The sequence below is a fragment of the Peromyscus leucopus genome, chromosome 18, assembly GCF_004664715.2.
Source record: "Peromyscus leucopus breed LL Stock chromosome 18, UCI_PerLeu_2.1, whole genome shotgun sequence".
Classification (NCBI taxonomy): Eukaryota; Metazoa; Chordata; class Mammalia; order Rodentia; family Cricetidae; genus Peromyscus; species Peromyscus leucopus.
Genome location: NC_051078.1, coordinates 40,639,756 through 40,661,960, shown reverse-complemented (window position 1 = coordinate 40,661,960; position 22,205 = coordinate 40,639,756). Strand labels below are relative to the sequence as shown.

General features: G+C 40.3%; 2 protein-coding genes across 4 annotated transcripts in view; one reads left to right on the top strand and one right to left on the bottom strand.

Moving 5' to 3' along the window:
• The window catches only part of Slc5a8 (solute carrier family 5 member 8), a 57,874-nt gene extending 48,948 nt beyond the window's left edge, over positions 1-8,926 (top strand). Inside the window, exons 13-15 of the mRNA XM_028880304.2 lie at positions 1,716-1,819; positions 5,063-5,142; positions 5,492-8,926. Of these exons, the coding sequence (XP_028736137.1) occupies positions 1,716-1,819; positions 5,063-5,142; positions 5,492-5,617 (310 nt within the window). The 3' untranslated portion in view covers positions 5,618-8,926. The remainder of the gene's footprint in view (positions 1-1,715; positions 1,820-5,062; positions 5,143-5,491) is intronic.
• Positions 8,927-19,699: 10,773 nt separating this feature from the next.
• Ano4 (anoctamin 4) overlaps positions 19,700-22,205 on the bottom strand; it is a 395,425-nt gene continuing 392,919 nt past the window's right edge. For all 3 annotated transcript variants that reach the window (XM_037196832.1, XM_028880306.2, XM_028880308.2), the window contains one exon: positions 19,700-20,486. The gene's annotated coding sequence lies outside the window, so the exon portion shown is untranslated. The remainder of the gene's footprint in view (positions 20,487-22,205) is intronic.

Below are 22,205 nucleotides of genomic sequence, written 5' to 3'. Positions count from 1 at the left end.
GTTAACTATTACATTTATAAAGTGTGATCCATTTGAGGCTGACATGAATGGTGTGATCAAGATTAATTTTTTCCCTCATGTAGATTTTCACTAAATCAAGCATCTTTTATTGAAAAAAAAAATCCCTTGTTGTCCATCAAGATTTGCTGGTGAGGAAACTAATGTAAATCAAATGGCAGTTTCCTGTGAGGGGTGGAGGTGGTCAGTATTCTACTCTATGTTTTCTGTCTTTGCTCAACATCACACTCTCTCAACTTCATTAGTTTATCTCAGCCTGTTTCTCTTCTTCCTTTTTTTTGCTTTTGAAATTCTCATTTCCTTGAGCTTTCTGATGCCAACTTGTTTCCACATTTTGTTATTAGCAGGGTGATTAATCTTAATTAAGCTGCTTTATTGAAGCTGAAAGTGACATCCTTGAATGATGTCATATCTTCCCAATGATCTTCTCTGATCACACATTGCAGTGTAGACCTCCCCTCTCTACCCAGTTCATGTCATATGGCATCACTCCATCTTTCTTAAGGACTACCCATCATTTGCTTACTGTATACTGCATATTGTATATCTCTTTCATTGGATATAAGTTTTATGTGGACAACAATCTTATCTACCTTAATTATGGCTGACTTCAATGATAAGAATCATATTGGGACCATAATGAAGAGTGGAATGAATAAACACTGACACTTAATATTTTTATGCATGTCAGTCAGCTTTGTGTTACAAAATACCAACTTGATAAAAGAAAATGACATCTGGGTCAGGGAGTTCTGGCCATGATGGCCTAACACTCATACTTTTGAGTCTTGGTGGTACAGTAGATCATGGTGACAGCCTGCGGTGGAGATTGTTTCCCGTCATGGAACTGGAGGACAGAGAGAAGGGGGAGGGCTGGGCACCCAATATATCCCCTTCTAGGGATTCCTGCAATGACCTACCTTCTTCCTACTAGGCTTTATCTCCTAAAAGTTTACCATATGCAATAGGTGGGGATGAAGACCAAGCCCTCAACACATGAGCCTTAAGGGGACACTTTTTCAAACTCTATCCGTTTGCCAACCTAAGAGGCAAGCGAGACATGCTGGGTGTGTTAAAGCAAAGATAACACCTCAGAAAAATAACACAAACTTAGTTATTTAGAATAAGTCCCCCCCAAATGGCATTTGAGGAGTCAGGGATTTAAATAGATTATGAAAAGAAAGTAAGAGTTAGTGGAAAATTGTTGCAGTTGCTTTGGTCAGTGGTCTACAGGGTCAGGAATAGCATAGGTTGTTGATTTGATTACTCATTATTTGTGTATTTCAGGTAAGAATTATAAATAAATAAATAAATAAATAAATAAATAAATAAATAAATAATAAATGAAGATTTTGATGGGGCTGTGTGCTACCCTTGTATTTTCAGGGGGTCCACAGAAAGCTGCCCCTGTTAGCCTGTAATGACCTAGGTGACTGTTTCTTCCTGCTTTACGATTTTTCTGCACCAAAGATTTATAGTCCCTTACTCTTACAATATCTAAAGTCCTTTTTCATGTGCATAGTCCAAGTGAAGCCATATTTCACATTCCTGATTTAATAATTAGAGATCAGACCAGTTAATTATGACATTAAAAGTGGCTAAAAATTGCATTTTTACTTTCAGGATCATGGGTGCACACACTTGTTGTTGTTAGGAACATGGTGAATTACTATAGTTATATTTTTGGTATCTTTCAGGACTCCGCTGATGGACAATTGGTATTCAATATCATATCTGTATTTCAGTACTATTGGAACGTTGGTAACATTGTTAGTGGGGATACTTGTCAGTTTATCAACAGGTAATTAACATTTTTCTGTTCACTTCTAAAAATACAAGCATTTCCTATGTATAATTTATAGTTCCTTATGACACTTTACTAAGATCCTATTAGTGATTTAAATTAATTTTTAAAATTTTACCCATGGAATATTTGAGAACCTAAACTTAAGGCAGAAGAACTTAACCCATCACTATTATAATATTGGTTCTACCATTTAATAGTTACCTGGATTCAGGCAAGGTACGTAACCACTCTACACAGAGCCTTAGCACTGTTATGTATAAAATGAGGATGATGAAGACATAAGATAAAACCAAATCATACATAGTTACTTGTTACACAGTTACATAGTTACTTGTTACAATGAGAGAGCTGTATGCATATCTTGACATCTTTATGCCAGGATGTTTCAATTGTCCAATACAGATTCTTTGTAAATTTCAAAAGTGTACACATATATAATGAATAATAACTATAATATTTATGTGTGAACATAGTAGAAAGCCTTGGGAAGTGTTCATAAAGATTAAACAAAGTTTTAATAATCAGTTGACAATGCACAGAGTGCAAACTTATCTGGAATGGAGGTTTTATCTTGAGATTTTGTTTTGTTCTCATTGTGGGCATTGTCTTGACCCCCTTCCTGTGTTTTTATATCCCACGACTTCTCACTTACATTTGTGCCTAAGTTTATTTTTAAATCAGTTGATATTTTTATACGTATGAGTATTTTACCTGCGTACATGTAATTGCACTGTGTGTTTGCTTGGTGCCAGCAGAAGCCAGAAGAAGGTGCCATATCCTTCCTTACTTCTGAGCACCATGTGGGTGCTGGAAACCAAATCTGGGTCCTTTGCAATAGCAGTCAGCGTTCTTAGCTGTGGAACCAGCCCTGTTACCCATTTGTTTATCCCTTTAATTGAGTGCATCCATCTTATATAGCACATTCTTGGAAAGGACAGAGAGGAAAAGAGGTTTTGGAAAATTCACATGTCTAAAAAATTACTGTGCTTAACTGCTAATTTGAGTGTAAGTTCCATTCCAAAAAAAAAAAAAATCTTAATTTCTCCTCTCATTTTGCTGGTTTTGAACATCAATGCCAGGCTACCTGCTAACCTTTCCAAAGGCACATTTTCAGTGACTATCTTGCCCTATGACCCTTTGACTCTGAAGTCTCATACCCATCCATCCTGGGCATTTCCTTAGGCTATCCTTTTGTAATTTCTTTCTATTTTCTGTCTCATCCTTCTGGAAACTTCTGCCAGTCAAATGTTTGCCTCTAAGGACTTTTCCTTTAATTTTCTTGTCTTTTCTTTCCTGCTTTCCATTTCTGTCTTTTAGGTCTAATCTATGAAAATTTCCCCAATTACTTTTCCAACAATTCCCAAAGAAGCATTTGATCCAGTTTAAGAATAGCCTGTAGGAGGAGAGCAGGTAGACTCTTGAAATATCCAGGGGAGAGATCCTAGTGGCTGGGGCTGGGGGTTGGTGGAGTGCTGGGATCCTAACCCATGACCCCCCCCCCCAATACTTTCTCTCATATCTATATCCATAGCAGCCAGATCGGGGGAAGGCTGCATTGCCTTCTTTATCAGTTATTCAGCTATCCCACACTTTGTCCAAACACGTGGCTTGCACGATACAAAGGTAGACGCAGCCTCTGTAGAATCTGGCTGGCACTGTTGATTTTTGGCATCCAGGTAACACTGCTTTCAATCTTACCAACTTTGGGTTGGTAACGATAACATTTGCATCACTTTCCAAAAGGATTGCGTTTTTTTTTTCATGAAATATTCACTTAGTAGCCTTATTACTTAATCTGTTCTGAGAAGTACAATTTATTTTCACAAATTAGCCAGTTGTTCATATCTGAAATACATCTATACTATGTCTGTGTATTTCTATCCTTGGCTTTTATCACCCCTTTCTGCTTTCTCTCCCTTTTAAAGAAACTGGGGGATCAGAGGGCTCCTGCTGGCATTTTCCTTTTCTTTGAACTTCTTTGATTTTGTTAAGTGCATGGAGTTATGTCCAGGAGAGCGGATATCTAGACAAAAAATGCTTTTTACTTCATTGGTTTTACTAGCGAGTCATTCTTCCCTCACAGCAGCAGTGAGAACCTTGAAAAAAATATCTAGAAACATACACTTCTGATGTTCTTTAAAACAAACCGTAGAACACTAGAAGTCTATAAGAATCCAGACGGACGAACTTGATTGGCATGCAGCTCCATCTGGCTCTTTGCACTCAGTGTTTGTCTGTTTTTGTCAGGAAAACAGGGTTTGGTGCTGGGGCAGTTCTCACACTTGAGCAGATAGAGAAATCACCTTGGAAATTGAGCAAAATCAAGAATTCAGTGGCCCCCCCAGTTCCAATTTGGTCAGTCCAAGCTGAAGTGCAGGGATCTCTGTTCTAAGTACATCTCTCAAAGATTTAGATAGTGGTGGTTTGAGGTCCACACACATGGTTCTCAAGAGCATCTTATTTGGTCCACCAAGAAAAAAAAATGAAAAGAAAAATGAAAGAGAGAGAGACAGACAGACAGAAAACAAGCAAGGCCAAATCAAAGGATTAGTTTCTAAAACAAAACCTTAGAGAAGAGGATTTGTAAAAAAACACCAGTGAGCATGAGGTTGCTTAACTCATTTGACAGGTCATAATTTCTCCACTCACATAACTATTCATGGTTACAAAGTCAGGGAAAGTAGGCTCACTGGCAGAGGCAGATGGGCATGGGTTAGAGGGACAGAGGGACAAAGACAAAGGGCAAGGGGCAGAGGGTCAGAGGGGCAGAGATAGGCAGAGGGGCAGGAGCAGGGGTAGGGGGTGAGGAAACAGAGACAGGCAAATGGGCAGAGGGACAGGGGCCAGAGGTGGAGGGGCAGGCAGTTTACCACTTTATGGGCAGGTCATGTGGGTAGCTTTTCCTATCACTATTGGGATAGTCAACTCTTTAATCCAGGCAGCATCAGATGAAACAGTTGGGTTAGGAGTGAGAGCTATTATCTCTCTGCATCTATTTATCTATGTAGATATCACAAAATTCATATTTATCAGCTAGACACTTATAGGATCTGAGATCTAGGGACAGGGAGTAGTGTCTGGATCAGGACTACTTTAAGTTTTTTTTGGTGTGTTTTTTTTGTTTGTTTGCTTTTTTTGTTTGCATTTTATGTGTGTATAAAGCTGAATGTTCATAAGCCAAAAGCCTATGTAATGGGAGAGCTGTATAACAATGTAAATAATGTATTTGTTTTTCAGGAGGAAGAAAACAGAATTTAGACCCCCGATTCTTACTAACCAAACAGGACTTTTTATCCAATTTTGATGCCTTTAAGAAAGTAAGTTAGGTTTGGTTATCTTAAATTAGGGAAAATTGGGTTTTTAATCCCCAGAATAGAACACTAATCAGTCCCCAACCCTTTTCTTGAGCAGGCACACAGAAGGGATATTTCTATATCCATATCTACAGGTGTACAATTAATAGATAAGCACTATTTGAGAGAATATATGGATATTCATAGCCAAAGTGTCTAATGTACACCATTCTATCTTCCCCTGGTTTATATTGCTTGGCTATCACTCGCTGTCAGTAGATTTAGAGAAATGAAAATGTAGTAACAATTCTCTGTCATTGAACAAATGAAGTTTCTTTTAAAAAAAAATTTTCATGTAACTTTTTATTTTCAGAAGAATCATGTTTTAAGCTATAAATTGCATCCTCTGGAAGATGGTGGAACTGATAACCCCGCCTTCAACCACATTGAACCAAACTCCACAGATCGCAGTGGCAAGATGAACGGAACGCGCTTGTGAAGCAATCCAGAGCTAGATAGAGACTACCATGTCATGCCTGTCTTTTTTTTTTTTTTTTAAATATGTTTTAGGATAATTGGATCAGATCATTTTTTCAAACCCTTATCATAGGTGTTTTGGAAGATTTGTTTTTGTTAAAGCTAAGTCTCAACTTGGTTTACTTTCTACACTAATTTATTGATGCTACACTAGACTTAAGAGTTTCAACATCAGCATATTTCAATAGAGTTACAGTTGTGAATATTATGACCACATACATGTCTGAAAGACAAATACAGACATACACATATGATACTTGATCAAAGGCATATTCTTACACTTGGACATTATTGAAAATATTTTCTGTGCCTTTGGTACTAGTATATAAATTCTGGGGTATTTAACTAGAATCATAAATCCTGGAAAGAGATTTCTTGCCTCCCCTACATATTCTGTTTCTCGGCAGTAGTGAAATGAGGAGGAAGAGAGCATATCTGTGATCTTTACTTCTGGATCAGCCCATGGTGTAACTTTGCTACTGATTCTGCCTCTGGAATGGAGTAAACAAAAGGATCCTGCCTAGGACACAATAGGGACGCAAGGATCAAGATAATCTTTAATACATTCTTGTGCCTGTTTAATTCCCCCTGAGATCCCCGGCTATTGGCCAATTACATTGCCGGTCATAGACTATAGACTGTTGTCTATAGACTATAGATCACTGGCTGTAGACTACAGACTATAGCCTATAGTTCTTGTCATCATTCTTAGTTTTTGTCCCAACAATCTTGCTTTTGTTGGGCACATTGTCCAGGCTTAACTGTTCCAGTTTCCTGGGCTTATATATGTCTTGAGACAACCAATATGAATCATGTCACCTCTGTTCCTCACCCACCAGGTCCCAGCCTATAAATTATATATGCCCACTCACCTGATACTGACTAATGCATACTTCATAAAGATTTGGTGACTCAAGAACATTGTATATTTAAAAATGGTAAAGTCCCATGGGGTCAGATAATTGTTTTTAGTGCTGTCAAGTTGAACTACTAATTCATATATTTAAAGAGCTAAATTTCATAGGTAAATACTACTTTTCTTTTCACCTGTTCCAGACTTATTACATACATGTTTTGTTCTATCTTCTAAGATTTCAAGCAGTAGTCTCAAAGTTCTCAGCCATTTATTTGGCTATGTTCATAGCTATAACTTGCATTATGGAATTTCATCAATAACTTATTTTTCTATAATACCACATTAGATATTGTTTAAAAGATTAAGAACGTTTTCACATTTTTAAAAGAGAAATATTGACATTTTAAAAATAATTTATAATTTTATACATACTTCTTGGTCTGTCATATTTAGACAGCCATGCTTTGTACATTTAAAGGTTGTTCACTGAGATTGAAAACTAAAATATTAAAAAATATTAGCATTTATCTGAAGCAAAGAGATTTATATACCATTTAAATCAACCATGTATTCGTTTATTTCTTATGTATATAAATATATTTTGATCACCATATTTGTAAACAAAAATCAAGTTTTGTGACTCTTGCAGTATTCTAATGAGCAGGGTCATATAATCTTATATATAGACTTTTATAACTATGATTTGAAGTACAGTTATTTATCAAATAATTCTGAATGAATATGTGTTCAGGTTTGGCAATGAGACTCAGGTTCCTTGAATAATTTTTCTTTGATTTGATTGCCCAGAGATTGTGCAATGTGTTCTTTTTGAGAAATGATATTCCAGACGATTTTGTCAACTTCCTGTAAAACAAAGCAGATCTTTGTGACATTTGGAAATACCGTGGTTTACTTTTGCAAACACACAGGAGTGCGGGATGGAAGTCTTAAAGTAAAATGAGGTTGTTATTACCTAACTAGCGCTTGTTTAAAATACTTTTAAAATTTGAGGCAAATCAAATACAGGTGAGATGTCAGAATATTATAATATAATGTAAATCATCTTCTCTAAGTTTTATTGAATCATAGACACTTTAAAGGAAGAAAAAAAACCATGCAAATTGTCTGTCAGTATCTTTTGGTGTTGACAAATACATGTTTGAATTTGCCCTCAATTCCATTTAAGGATGGTATAAGCATTAGACTTTGTACCTCACAGAAATAGTGTGAGTGTGAAGGAGTAGAGCTTTGACAGAATAGGACTTTATTAATTCAAATAATTTGAGGCAAAAGCAGTTTGCTAGTTTATTTTCTTTTTTGAACTAAGAAGAATCTGTACTATCATGATGTAGAGAAAAGACCTTCTCTAAAAATATGTGTGCCGCAGGAATAAGACACATTTGAGGATCAGTGGGATGATTCTAACGGAAAGAATATAAACTTTAAATGAAGACATGGCTCAGTCCTGTTCATTCTATATAGAGATGAAAACCCTAGAGGTAAGATGTCAAACAGCAAGATCCGTGTTTACCAATACGATGAATTGTTTGCACGGTCCTTTTTTTTTTCTTTCTCTCTCTTGAGATTAATAGCAACCAGCATAGGCCATTGTGCACCTCTGGGGACATGTTGAGGAATTTAAGAGGTCACAATGAGGGGAGAATGGCAGTCACATAGGGAGTTAAATGGGGGAACACTGCTTAAAGTCCCGTGGGATCTGGCAGCTTTCCTTCCCCAACCAAAAAACCCAGTCTGCTGAAGATACTAATAGTGTGTGTAGTTTGGGAAACCATGAACTCTAATGCTGATGCTTTTTAGATATCAACAACCTAATGTTTCTGTCTGAAAAATACCATTAGCTTGCGGAACATTGTGATGCTGAGTAATGTTAAGACATTTTCACAATTAGGGGGTACTTAGTCCAGTCTTAGGCCAGTTCAGCCCCTCTACATGGTTTCTAATCCAGCCACACATTAGGATGATATGAAATACATGACTGCTAAGATCTCCTAATTTCATTTCATTGATGACAAGCACGGGGAATGCAATTTGTTTCATTAAGTGAGCATATGATGTAGGCTCACGGGTCAGAGTGGAGGTTGAGGCAGAGTGAACAATCCTCAATTGATTCCTACAGGAAATTCTGAGTCTTGCCATAGAGTCTTGACAAAGAGTAAACTGAGAAGCAGTTGTGGTTCAGTGGGAAAGCTCTTACTGAGCATGCGCAAGACCCTAGGCTTCCATCGTAGCGCGAGTCAACCGAGTGTATGACCATTTAGTTTCTTAAAAATGCATTTAGAGTTAACTTTTGTACCATTGTTTGTGAAATTCTGGGGGAAGTTGAATATTTCTACATAAAATATGGTTACAAATCTAATTTTTTCAATTAACTGATTAAAATTTCCATAAAAAATCTTTGTGGTTGTCTGTCCTTGGTTGTCTGACTGAATATAACAAATGTTACCTACCTTTATGCAAAGCTATTCTTACCCTATTCACTGCATAAAGGACGCTTTCAAACTAAATGCTGGATATAAATCATCAAACTGAAAGCAGATGAACTTGTACAATTTTGTCATTGAGGACCATTTCATATTTCAATTAATTAACATACTCAAAGGCAGAAATGCTATGGTTTACATATTGGCTGACTGTCCTTCAAACAGCCATGATTGAAGCTTGGTCCACGGGGTGGCACACCCAGGAGAGACTTGAGTCCCTTGGAAGTGGAATCTAGAGCAGGTCTTCAGGTCATAGGCAGGAATGCCCTCAAAGGTGATTGTTGAATGCCACCCATCATCTCTCCTCAGTCTCTGATCACTTGCTTCTCCTGTGTTCCAGTCATGATGAGCTAGCTTCCTGCACAGGGCCACTTCAGCTGTGCCGTGAGCTCTGAGGTCTGTGAGCTCAACCAACCTTTCCTTTTTTTTAAAGATTAGTTGACTTAGGTATTTCATTGTAGTAATGTGAAGTTCACTAATACGAAAGGGCACAAAATGAAGTGGACTAGAGACAGGATTCACTGGAAGAGCCCTTGTCTAGTATGTAAAAGGTTTGTTCTTACATACCAATAAAACATAAATGAACAACAAAAAAAGGACCAACTTTTCTGTATCAACTTCAATTTTTAGTTGGTGAAATTTAAAAAATTAGTGAGAATAATTGTTGGTAACAGCAGGATGTCAGACTAGCATCAGAAACACCCAATCTGCAAATTGTCATCTTCTTGAAAAGGGTTTTAAAGTTAAGATTTTTATCTCAGAGCTATAATTCGTGGGATATAAAGTAGTCAGTCAAGCTAAAGAAAGGTTTAGGTACAAAAGATGACTGTGGTTATACCCAACTACCTAGCTTGGAAAAGTGTTCTGCAAGCAGATGCCAAGTTTCCTGTTTGGCAAGAACCTCTTCTTCGGCCACTTGTGGTCGTTTAGTTGAAGCACCCACTTACTCCCTGTCCAGTCACTGGGTGAGCAAAATTCCAATGCTCCCGAGAGGGGAATTCCACATGACTTTTCACTCTGAAGGTTAGATTAAATCTTTTTGATTTAAATTCATCAAACCAAAGACCATTTTGAAAAGTTCCAATTTTTTTTATCACTCACAAGCACTTATTTCCTCATTTTAGAATGGCCTATTTTTCCCTTTTATCTTTGTTTTGGGCGAACTCACCCAAAAGAGCACAGAGTGTCGGTTGATGGCATTTGCTCAGGATGTTCCCATCCACTTCTGCATGGGCAGATTGCAACTTCCTCTTCCACTTTCCTCCGCTCCCTTTTCATTCTGACCCACAGCGGCCACTTCACATTCTGTCCTAGAGCTTCGGCCAGAGCCAGCGTCACCTGGAGGGGCTGGACTGCACTCCCAGTTTCTGATTAGGTGGCACTGGCACAGAGCCTGGGATTTTATGCGTCTCGTGATTTCCTGAGGGTGATGGTGCCTCTGGTCTACAAATCACATACGGAAGATGATGGTTCTAATTCACAGTGACCTCTCTGGGAACTCAGTCTGACAACTCTTGACTCACAAGTTGCTATGTCCTCATTGTCTGTCTACCAAGGCTCACACCCCTCAGTGAGAGGAGCGTCTCTAGAGAGCTGTCACTTTCCTGTGCATGTTACACTGAGCTCCCATGATGTGCTACATATACAACCCACTCCTCTTGTACAGGCAAGCCACCCCTTGCAATATCTTGAATCTTTGAAACAAACACTTGCTTGGTTGTTAGGACCTAGTGGCATGTGTATCATTTCCCCCTCTTCCGTTTCCCTGGGTGGTTTTATTTTGTACTTAACCTCCACCGTCAGCAGTCATGATATGCTTGACACATGTAGAACACCCTCGGCTATCTTTCAGTGGCACACTCTCTCCATTTCTGATGTTGTGTTCATGGGAAGGGGTCACCCATCTCAGCTACCTTCCTGACTTCTCTCTGACCCTTTACTCCTTAACGGCCCACAGACACAAGGAACGACTATGGAGGGCAGTCAGTTTGAGTGACAGATTAGTCCTAGGACTGAGCGACAAGCACGGGACTTTCTCCATTTGAGGGGCACTGCTTGACAAATGTAGATCCCACCACCTTGTGCACGTCATCTTTCTGATCTCCGTTACTTCAGTCTAGCCTCACTGGCTCTTTATCCCTCAAACCTGGAAAAGCACACCCTGTCTCAAGGTTGTTGAACTGCCTGGGTGAACACCCCATAATAGTCATGTGGCTCAGTCCCTGAATTATTACAGGTTCTATTCAAACACCACCCTTCAGGTGAGGTATTCTCTGGTCTCTATGTAAAATTGTAAGTTCCCTCCCAACACTTTTTATCCACTTCCTCACTTTTGCTTTCTTTAGTCGCTGTATTAGTCTGCTTTCTGCTTTTGTAACAAATACCCAAGTCCAATAAGAGGTATATTTTGGTGCACAGATTTCAGTCCATGTTTTGGGCCTGTGTCAAGGCAAGACATCATAGGAGGAAGCCCATGGTCAATCCTGCTGTCCTCATGATGGAGAGGAAGCATGTGCATGTGTGTGTGTGTGTGTGCATATGTGTATGTGTGTGCATGTGTATATGTGTGTGCATATGTGTGTGTACATATGTGTATGTGTGTGCATGTGTATATGTGTGTGCATGCATGTGTATGTGCATATGTGTGTGTATGTGAGTGTGTATATGTGTGTGTGTGTGTGTGTGTGTGCATGCACGCACGCGCGCATCTGCTTGTTTCTGACAATACTGTCTTCGAGAGCATATTGCTTGGTAGGAGGCACTGTGCTGGTACAGACGGTAGAAACCATGAGGGAAATGACTGCATTCCTGTCACTTATGAAAGCCACTTGTGACTGGCTGTGCCCCCAGGTTCAGCAGGCAGGCTTCCTAGAGCCTTGGTTCTGCTCTCCTTCCGTTACAACACCCTGCACCGCACTGTGGTATTCTCAGTGGGTTTGCGGCAGAGTCACTACCGGTCAAATCTTGCTTGATTGGCGACAACCTGCTGAGCCAGAGAAGAGGAATGTCTACCAGGTCCCAAAATAGGTAAGGATTTCCCACTCCTGGATTAGTCCGAACTTAGACACCAAGTTCCTTCCCAAGATAAATCCTGGTTAAAACACCATGAAGATTTGCTGGGAGACCACTGAATTTCTTTTCCGAAGCAGTTTCATGCTTCTTACATATTTAGAGCAGAACCCTGAAAAGCTCTCAATACTTCCAAACATCCAGGCTTGCTGGGGTCTGCACTGATAGCTTGCCAGCCTTTTCTTTCTCTTTTGTTTCTGTGCTCTCTCAGGAGGATCCCAGGAGTGCTGGGCCTCATTCAGCCACCTTGTTAACCCACTGAAGATCAGACTGTTGATTTCTGAACTCAGTACTAGCATCTTTACTGTATTCCTTCCAGGGTTTCACATGTCTGATCCCATGAGCTCTCGTGAAGGCAAATTGTTCTTTGAGGAGCTGCTCCACTTGGCGCCCCCGCGGGCAGACAATCACTGGAAGGTCTTAGCTGCCATCTTGCTCTGCCCTACATTTTCATAAGGAGTCCACTTTCTATTGAATGGTTCCATTCCTTTTTAATGGTAAGTTGAAGATGAAGCTTTTATGCACAGCCTTTGGGGGCTACTCCAGATCCAAGTTATAGCATTTAATTAAATGTTAAAAAAAATGATTCAAGAGGGAAGCATTTTTCAGGATTTTATTTAGTAGTCCCTTCAACAGCTGAAACAGTATTAAGACCATAGTTGCATGCATTGTAGACCAGAGTGGATTTGGTGGGGAGCATCTTATATGATTTAGTGGTAAATTGATTCTGCTATTCATAAAAACATCTGGCTTTTTTTAAAATAGAAGGTTTATTTATTATTTTGTATACAGTGTTCTACCTCTATGTATCCCTGCACACCAGAAAAGGGCACCAGATCTCATTATAGATGGTTGTGAGTCACCATGTGGTTGCTAAGAATTGAACTCGGGACCTCTGGAAGAACAGCCAGTGCTCTTAACCTCTGAGCCATCTCTCCAGCCCAACATCTGGGGTTTTAGCATCATCCTATTAACACAAGTGTAAAATCCTGAGATTCAATATTAGTTAAACTCCTGATGCCATATAGTTTGGTTTGGTTTTTTGAGACAGGGTTTCTCTGTGTAGCCCTGACTGACCTGGAACTCACTCTATAGATCAGATTGGTCTTGAACTTAGAAATCTTTCTACGTCTGTCTCTGAGTGCTGGGGTTAAAGGCATGCACCATTATGCCTGGCTGAAGATTATGTTTTTGCATGCTGAGAAGAGCTGTCCATTGAATCCCAGCAAGAACTTCTAATAACACCCCCTTTACACACCACGAGATTAATGGGATATCTAGAAACAAGATATGGTATAATCCCAGCACTCAGCAGGCAGAGAAAGGAGAATCAAGGCCATCCTCAGCCACACAGTGAGTTCAAGACTATCCTAGGCTACATGAGACCCTGTCTCAAGAAGAAACAAACAAACAAACAAACAAACAAACAAGAAGCTTAGAAAGTGTCTAACGAGTGCACGTGAACACACGCACACACACACACACACACACACACACACACACACAAATATGAAGGTTTCCACTTTTAGTCAAAAAAAATTTCTGCAATTTCAATGACTTAACCCCTTTGATAGTGATTTGAAAAACTTTATGCTTGAAATCACTCTGTTCCTGAATGACCTAAACAACTGAGATTTTAATGATGAGTATAATGTTGAAATAGGACATTTCTTTTGCTATTACCAACTACACATTTGATAGAATGCTAATGTCCAAAATATATAAAGAACTCAAGAAACTAGATATTAAAACCACAAAAATCCAATTAAAAAACGGAATACATACATATCTAAGCAGAGAATTCTCAACAGATTAATATCAAATGGCAGAGAAACACTTAAAGAAATGTTCAGCATTCTAGCAATCAGGGAAATGCAAATCAAAATGTCTCTGAGATTCCATTTTACACCTCTCAGATTGGCTAAGATAAAAAACACAAATGACAGATCATACTGGAGAGGATGTGGAATAAGGGGAACACTCCTCCATTGCTGGTGGGAGTGCAAACTTGTATAACCATTATGGAAATCAATATGGTGGTTCCTCAGAAAGATGGGGATTGATTTACCTCAAGACTCAGCCATACCACTGTTGGGCATATACCTAAAGGATGCTTCATTCTACCACAGGAACACTTGCTCAGCCATGTTTATTGTTGCTCTATTCACAATAGTCAGAAATTGTAAACAACCTAGATGTCCCTCAACAGAAGAATGGATAAAGAAAATGTGGTACATTTATAGAATGGAGTATTTCTCAGCTCTTTTTTTAAAAATGACATCATGAAATTTGTAGGCAAATAAATGGAACCAAAAAAAAAAAAAAAAAAAAAAAAAACCCATCCTGAGTGAAGTAATCAAATCCAGAAAGGGAAATTTGGCATGTATTCATTTATATCTGTTTATTAGCAAATAAATAATGATAACCAAGCCACAACCCATAGACCCAGAGAAGTCAGACATAGAAGAAAGGGCTGATGGGATGCATGGATATCCCTGGGAAGGGAAAATAGAATAGATTTTATGGGCGGACTGGAGCTGGCAGAGGAGGGGTGGAGTGGGGGAGGGTTGATGCAGAAGAACCAGGTGGGAAGGGGGAGGGGAGATGAGACTGAGGGGGGCAATGAGGGGGTAGACATCCAGAACTGAAGAGCATTTGAAGGGCGGCATGAACCTACTGCAGTGCAGACCTCCTATAATATATGGAAGCGATCCTAATGAGATCTCCAAAGAATGAGAAGGATGGAACCCCTTCTGGTCATCTCTTGTCACCAAACGAAGTGTCCCGTGCTGGAACTGAGCTTCATCCATTTGAAGTGTTGGCCAAAAGGGTCCTATGGAAATCCCCAAACAACCTAGGCTGCCAGACAATGGGTCACTCTCCGCAAACTGACAGCAAGGTCCCATTGCTGAAGACAACACCCACACAACTCACTGAACAAGGAGAGGCCAAGCGGGTGTCTATATAGAATCTTCATCCCATGTTCTAGTGTCTATGACACAGACAGATACTCTGCAGGCTATCAAAAGTAGTAAACACCAACCCAACCACAAAACCTTTGATTTGTAGTCTGTCCTGCCTGCAAAGTATGAGAGGGTAATGGTAGCACAGAGCTTGTGGGAGTCACCAGCCGATGTCTGACTTGACTTAAGGCCCACTCCATGAGATGGAACTGATGCCTGACACAGCTCCAAGAACCAGAATCTAGACAGCCCAGAGACCAAATAAAACCAAATACTACTGGTCCTTAAAAAAAGTAAGAATAAAATGACTCATAATGATATTCTGCTATACTCATAGATCAGTACCTTATTCAGCCACCAACAGAGAGGCTTCCTACTGCAGATGAGAACAAATGCAAAGACCCACAGCAAGACATTACACACACACACACACACACACACACACACACACACACACACACACACACACCTTGGAACACATAGCTCTAAACAAGATGGCTCCATCAACTCCCTCCCCTCAGAGCTCAAGGAAACCCACAGAAGGGGAGGTAGAAGGAGTTGGGGGGACAGAGGGGGTGAAGAGCACCATAAGAACAGGCCCTCTACTAAAAAAACTGAGCATAGCTCATATGAACTCATAGAAACTGAAGCAGCATGCACAGGGCCAGCATGGGTCTGCACCAGGTCCTAGGCATACAATATATAATAGCTTTCAGTTTAGTACTTTCATGGAACTCATGAGTGTATAAATGTCTCTTATTCTTGTGCCTTTTTTAGGGTCCTTTTATTTTTTGTTGTTATTTGACTTGTCCAATTTTGATCTAGTGGTTTTCATTTTATCTTACTATATTTTATTTTGTTATGTTTTGCTATTATCTCTTAGAAGCCTGTTCTTTTCTAATGAGAGACAGAAAAGGAGGGATCTGGGTGGGAGAGGAGGTGGGGGAAGAACTGGAAGGAGTAGAGGGGAAACTGTATTCAGATTATATTGTATGAGAAAAGAGCTATGTTTAATAAAAGGGAAAAAAGAAATGACATTTCTTTTTCTATTGAATTTATTTATTTATTTATTTGTTTATTTATTTGGTGTGTGTGCAAACACAAGCCTGCCACATACATGTGTGGAAGTCAGAAGACACCTTTCAGGACTTGATCCTTCTCTTCTACCATGTGCCTCCTGGGACTCAAACTCAGGTCATCAGCTTGGCAGCCCATGCCTTTACCTGCCGAGAAATCTTGCTGATTCAAAGCAGGATGCTTCTAATACTGCAGTCCTTCAAAGACCCATAATAGTAAATTAGCAAACTCTCAGATGATTGCACACTTTCTTATGCCTTGTTTCCAAAATCATGACTGAGGGGAAAGTTCATCAGAAACATAAGCTAATACTTTTATCACAATATTACGTTTTTGCATATTTTCATCCAATAACTAAAAAATTTTCCAAATTATTATTTTAACTATATGAAGATTTGAGTTACAGTCTGATCATTAGGTACACATACACACTATATAATAATCAAAATTTAAAAGTTAATGTTTTGTTATCTTTAAACATTAAAAATCTTGAACATTCTATATATTTGAGAATTACAATATGATAGTTTATAATAAGACATTTGATAGTTTATGGAATATGAGGAGAGGAGCTTGAAGGCTCTAAACACAGAAGAGCAACAAAGCGATGGAAATGGTTTTTACCCTGATTTGATCAGCACGTTTTTATATGTGTCCTGAAATCCCATAGTGTCCTGCATCAATGTGAGCAGCCATCATTTTATTTTATCCAAACTCCGTCAGAAATGCACTTCTGTAACCTGCTTCCTGTTCTCACCCACATACCTAAAACATTTAAAGATATTCACCACATGTTCCTCACACCCCAAATAGGGACAAGGGATAAGTGCAAGCGATAGGCACTGTCAGTGTTACAGCTCTGAAGGGAAAGATTTCCCCAACAGAAGTGTTACAGCTCTGTTTCAGTGAGGGAAGGTTTCCCATGCAAGAATTACAGCTTGGATGGAAATGCATCCTGGCAGTCCGGAGCCAAGGAATACCACAAAGTCATACTGCACAAAAAAATCTCACACAAGAGATCCTTGGGAGGGAAAAACCCAAGAAGTTGGCTGCCTCTGCTTGGGTGAGAAGCAGCAGAGAACTGAGCAGAAGGCAGGCTTTATATAGGGTTTCTTGGGAGTGGGGTGATTTCCAGGGTGGCCTGGGATTGGTGGGATTCTGTGGTCAGACTTTGGGGCAAGCTCGGGGATTGGTAGGATTCTGTTTCTTGTCCCTGGTCTTGGTCTTGGTGTCAAGTCAGGGTCAGTGTACATTTGTCCTGGTCCTTTTTACCCTATGGACATGATACTAATCATTGTGGTCCCCAATATAAATAGAAAGGAATGGTTTACTTGATACATACCAGTAACATGTCTGCCGAAGGCATTTGGAATAGAGGAGCAGAATCACACATGCAGAAAAGTCTGCTAGCCACAGTTGCCCTTGCCTCAAGTTTATGACAGGTAGAAAATTCTATTTAATAAATGTGTGCTTATTTTTCTAGACTAGTACCTTGATTGGTCCTATACCTATGTCTGAATGTCAAGGCCCTGCAATGAAAAGGAGGAACTCACTATTCCTTCCCTGCACTGGGGAGTCAGAGAAGAGATAAAGATGTGTCAAGCCCCAGGACTGACTGGGCCATGGTGTGTGGGTGGAGCTTGGCACAGCAGCTGTCAGCGGCCAGGCTGAGTCTGTGCATGCTGTGTGTTTGGAGCATCCTTTTGTATTTCATCTCTTGAGGATGCCTTTGGAAATTTCTGTCCCCAAGTCTGACATGAAATTTTCTTCAGATGTTTTACCCAATAATGGAAAAGGAAATCTTTTAGCTTCTTGTCTTTGAGAGAATCATAGAGTGATTCCCTTCATTTAGGATCCATAAGGGTTAGTAGTTCACTACCTGGCACATCTGTCCAGAGAGAGTTCTAGACACTTTAAAAAACAGTTGAAGATCTAGCCTGCCCCCATGACCAACTATTCCTATCTGAGCCTAGGAGAATCAAGATCCAAGGCAACACACCATTTGATGGATGTGATAATGGGGCACTCTCACCTCTCCCAACTGGTATGTCCAGTTGACACACACACACATGAACACATACTCAGAAGCAACTATGGAAGGTGGTGGCTGCAGTTTCGCCAAATGTTCACCTGCTGAAAGTCTGTTCCTTATTGTGTTGGTTTTGTTGCCTGGATGCCTGGCAACTAGTTGTAAGTGTTACAGTTCTGCAAGGAAAGGCTTCTCCATGCAAGTGTTACAGCTCTGAAGGTGAATGCATCCTGGTAGTCAGGAACTAACACCACAAGTCACAGTGCACAACAAACCTCACACAAGAGATTCATCAGGAGAGACACAAGGTGGTGGCTGCCTCTGTCTGCTTGGGTGAGAGGCGGCAGGGAACTGAGCAGAAGGCAGGTTTATACAGGGTTTTTTGAGGGTGGAGTTTTCAAGGGAAGCCTGAGATTGGCAGGATTATGTGGCCTGATCTTGGGGCTAGGGATTGGTGGGAATTTGTGGCCTGATCTCGGACTTTTTGTTTTCCTGTGGGCCTCTCCCATCTTGAGCTGGGAATAGTTAGACCCCTTAGAGAAGTCTGGGGGGTGGGGCCCAGCTGTCCAGCTCATCAGGGACGGGACTTAGCCATTGGAGTTCCTCCCCTCCCGTGGTCAGGCCTGGCAGCCAGAGAAGTCTCGGGGTGGAGGCCTCCAGGGTGTGGCTTACAAGAAGTCTCTGAGAGAGGCAGAGAAAGCTGTCAAGCCACCTGAGTTGGCATGAATAGCTAACATTAATGAAGAATATTATGTCTGTCAAGGGTAAAGCTTAATGTAATTCTTGTGGGACACTAGCGACTTGTGCTACTGAAAATAAGTGAGCCCAAGCCCTGAATTTTTGTGGCATCCTGTCCTGCCAGGCTGTCTGTCCTTCTCCAAAGCGGCCTCACTTCTCTGCTGTTCTATCATTCTGTTGCAAATGGAGGCTTCCTCATCAGTGGCCAAACAGCTGGGGTCACCCAAGCTTGAGATTTCAACCTTTAAAAACTGTGATCTAAATAAATCTCTCTTCTTTATAAAGTATCCAGTCTTAAGTATTTTTATTATAGAGGTATGGACTAGTATAATGTGAGCACAAAGATTTGACTCTAGTGATCATTACATGCTAATAATATGATTATAAAAAATGTTACACACCACAAATACACACGGTGTAAACAAACTTAAAAGATTCTGCATCTCTGGAAGAGGAGTAGTTAAAACATATCTCTCCCCCTGTCTGGTCAGCTCTTCAGAATTAGTGCAATAGTTTAGCAGGCAGGGACATAGAAGCATTCTCAGTATTGATGATTAAATTTTCTCTTCCCCTTACATACCGTGCCGGTGGCATTTTCAAACCCTTCATATTGATTTTTAAGCAATTTGCTCTGTACCCCAAGAAGATAGTAAGGAAGCAAGATGGGAAAGAGAGGCAAGGAAGAGAACACGATTGGAGTAATTCACAAGTAGCGTGGTGGGAGTCAGAAAGCTTGCATTAAAAACTGCACTGTGCGATCCCTTTTCATTCCAGAAGGAGAAAAATACAACAGAAGTTCAGAGGAGCCAGCTGAAAATATTCCATGTGCATAAATTTATTTTAAATTTTATTGTATCACATTATACAAGCATTAAACATGGCTTCATGTTGGTGACTGTTTAAATGTGAAAATTCATCATTCATGTCAGTATTTTTGGCTATTTACAAGTAAGGAATTCCTATGTACTTTATATACCTCTGCATTTGTATGTACATATGTAGGAATACATGACTATACATATGTACACACAGAAATACATCTATGGCCATACATGTAGCTATAGATATGTCATATAGAATCATCTCCTCAGAAAGATCTGAACTTAAAAAAAAGGAAAGAAAAAGTTGTAAACAGGGTCTTGTCTGTGTCATTTGGTGACGTAGAGTTAGGACATGATGACATTCTAGGAATGTGTCCAGGTGTCCAAATATCCTTTTTTTTTTAGCCCAGTGTCTGTAAAATTCACATGGGGTAGAATGCAAAAAAGGTAGCAAACAGGCTGAAAAACAGGCCCAGTATACAAGTTCCCCCTTGGTTTTTAAAAACTTGAGAATGTTAACTGCCCATAACGTGCATGCTTGCTTGGTCAAGAGTGGTCTATGGATAGAGAGCAATTGTGTGCCGGACTGCAGCATAGTTTCACGGCAGCGGGACTCCACCTCTGTCCTCCCCTGACTGCCGCCCTGTCTGCGGCTGCATGGCGGGGTCTTGCAGCATGCACTGCGGGTGCATCGCTAATCATTCACTTGAATGTGCTTTTGCACTGCTCGGAGAAGTAAACAAAATTCAGGTCGTCTGCCTGGAAATCAACGGTCACCTGGAAAGAGAAAAGGCATCAGGATTTTACACACTTAGGCCATCTCTACGTCATGGTGCACAACAGCTTGAGGACTCACTGTGTGTCAAAGGCATCCCAAGAATTTGGAACCCCAAATGGAGTAAGGGAAGGATAAACATTATGTCTGCTTTACGGCAATCTGAAGTAACAGGGGTCCTGCTGACTCTTGCGGGAATAAAGACAGACAAAAACCAGGCTTCCAAATAAAATATGAGAAGTCGGCAGAAAGCAGCATGTGGTGAAGGCAGAAGGAATTCCCCAGGATGGGTCACCTGCCTTGCAGCCCAGCCTGGCCTCTGAGGACAATGATATGCACCTTGGCCTATGGTCACTGGAGCTATCAGGAGCAATTCTCTGTGGAGATGTCTGCTTCCCACCCCACCCAAAGCCGCTGGATACACTCAGCCTTTCTTCTCCAAAGAAGGCCCAGGGAGGTGATCAGAATGAACCAGGGGCTGCGAGGGTAGAACATATGTTAAAATCCTAGAACAACTCATTCCCTAAGGTACCGCTTGCTTCCCCTCTTTACTCTCACACACACAGAAAGTAAAAGACAGACATGGAATCCAGCAGGCTATACCATGGTGCTTAACAGTAACACACGCTGGAGACTCTGTAATATGTTAGTGCTTGGGAAATGCCACCCGTGTACCGCCTTATTTGAGCTGCATTTTAACTCAGTTCAATAGGTAGACTGCCACAAGTTCAGTAATTTTACCACAGTCACAGCCAAAGCATAGATATTAAAGGTGGCAGAATTATTTCATTTTTACATGAAGCCTGAGTCAACCCTACACCTGAGTACAGGGCGGGTGTTCAGGTGTTTATTCCTGAGAGAGTTAGGTCTATCTTATTTCTGCCAAGTTCAGCCTCTTATCAAAGCCACAATAACCCATGGGACTGTCAACATGCAGCAAGGGTGGTACAACTTTGCCATCAACAATATGCATCTCTGCAGATATCTGTTATAATTTAGCCAACAGGGAATTCCTTTCCTCTGGATCTCAGTTTTCCTTTGAGGGCAGAATTTGAAAAAAAAAAAAAATTCGAAGTTTTTGCTCAAATAAAGAAGAAAACATTGAAGAACACAAAAAAAACAAAGATTCCCCCCTATAATATTAGTCTCATGGAATATGATAACAGAGGCTCCTCTAGACAATTTATTACAGAGGAAACACAGGCTCAGGGAAGTTAGGTTGTCCAAGGTTATGTAGCTAGTCACTGACTTATAGAAAGTTTCAGAACTTTTCGATAGGATGTGTAGGGATTTTGTTGAGTTTCCATGGAATGTATACAGCTTCAGCCTATTCCACTCTTATTATTGAATGTATACTTCTTAGGTGCCATGTGCCTACCCCTAGCTAACTGGAAGAATTAATACTACAATGAACTCACTACTGTGTTGAGATAGCCTGATTACAGCTTTTGAGGAACACAAATTAATAATACAAATTGGTGTATCTCTTAGCACTTAGCACCAATAACGATGGTCATGACCAGAGGAGTTTAGGAGTTGAGTCTCAATGGGCTGAGAGGTCTGGGAAACCTTCTTAGAAGGCATGGTGTGGCGCAAAAAGACATCTGGAAAATGTGAGTGGTTGATGGAGAGAAGTCCTTGATGGGACAGTGGAGATGCTGACTTCGACCAGAAAGAAGGGACACATTACTCTGAGGATTGAATGAAAATAGCCTGGCTGG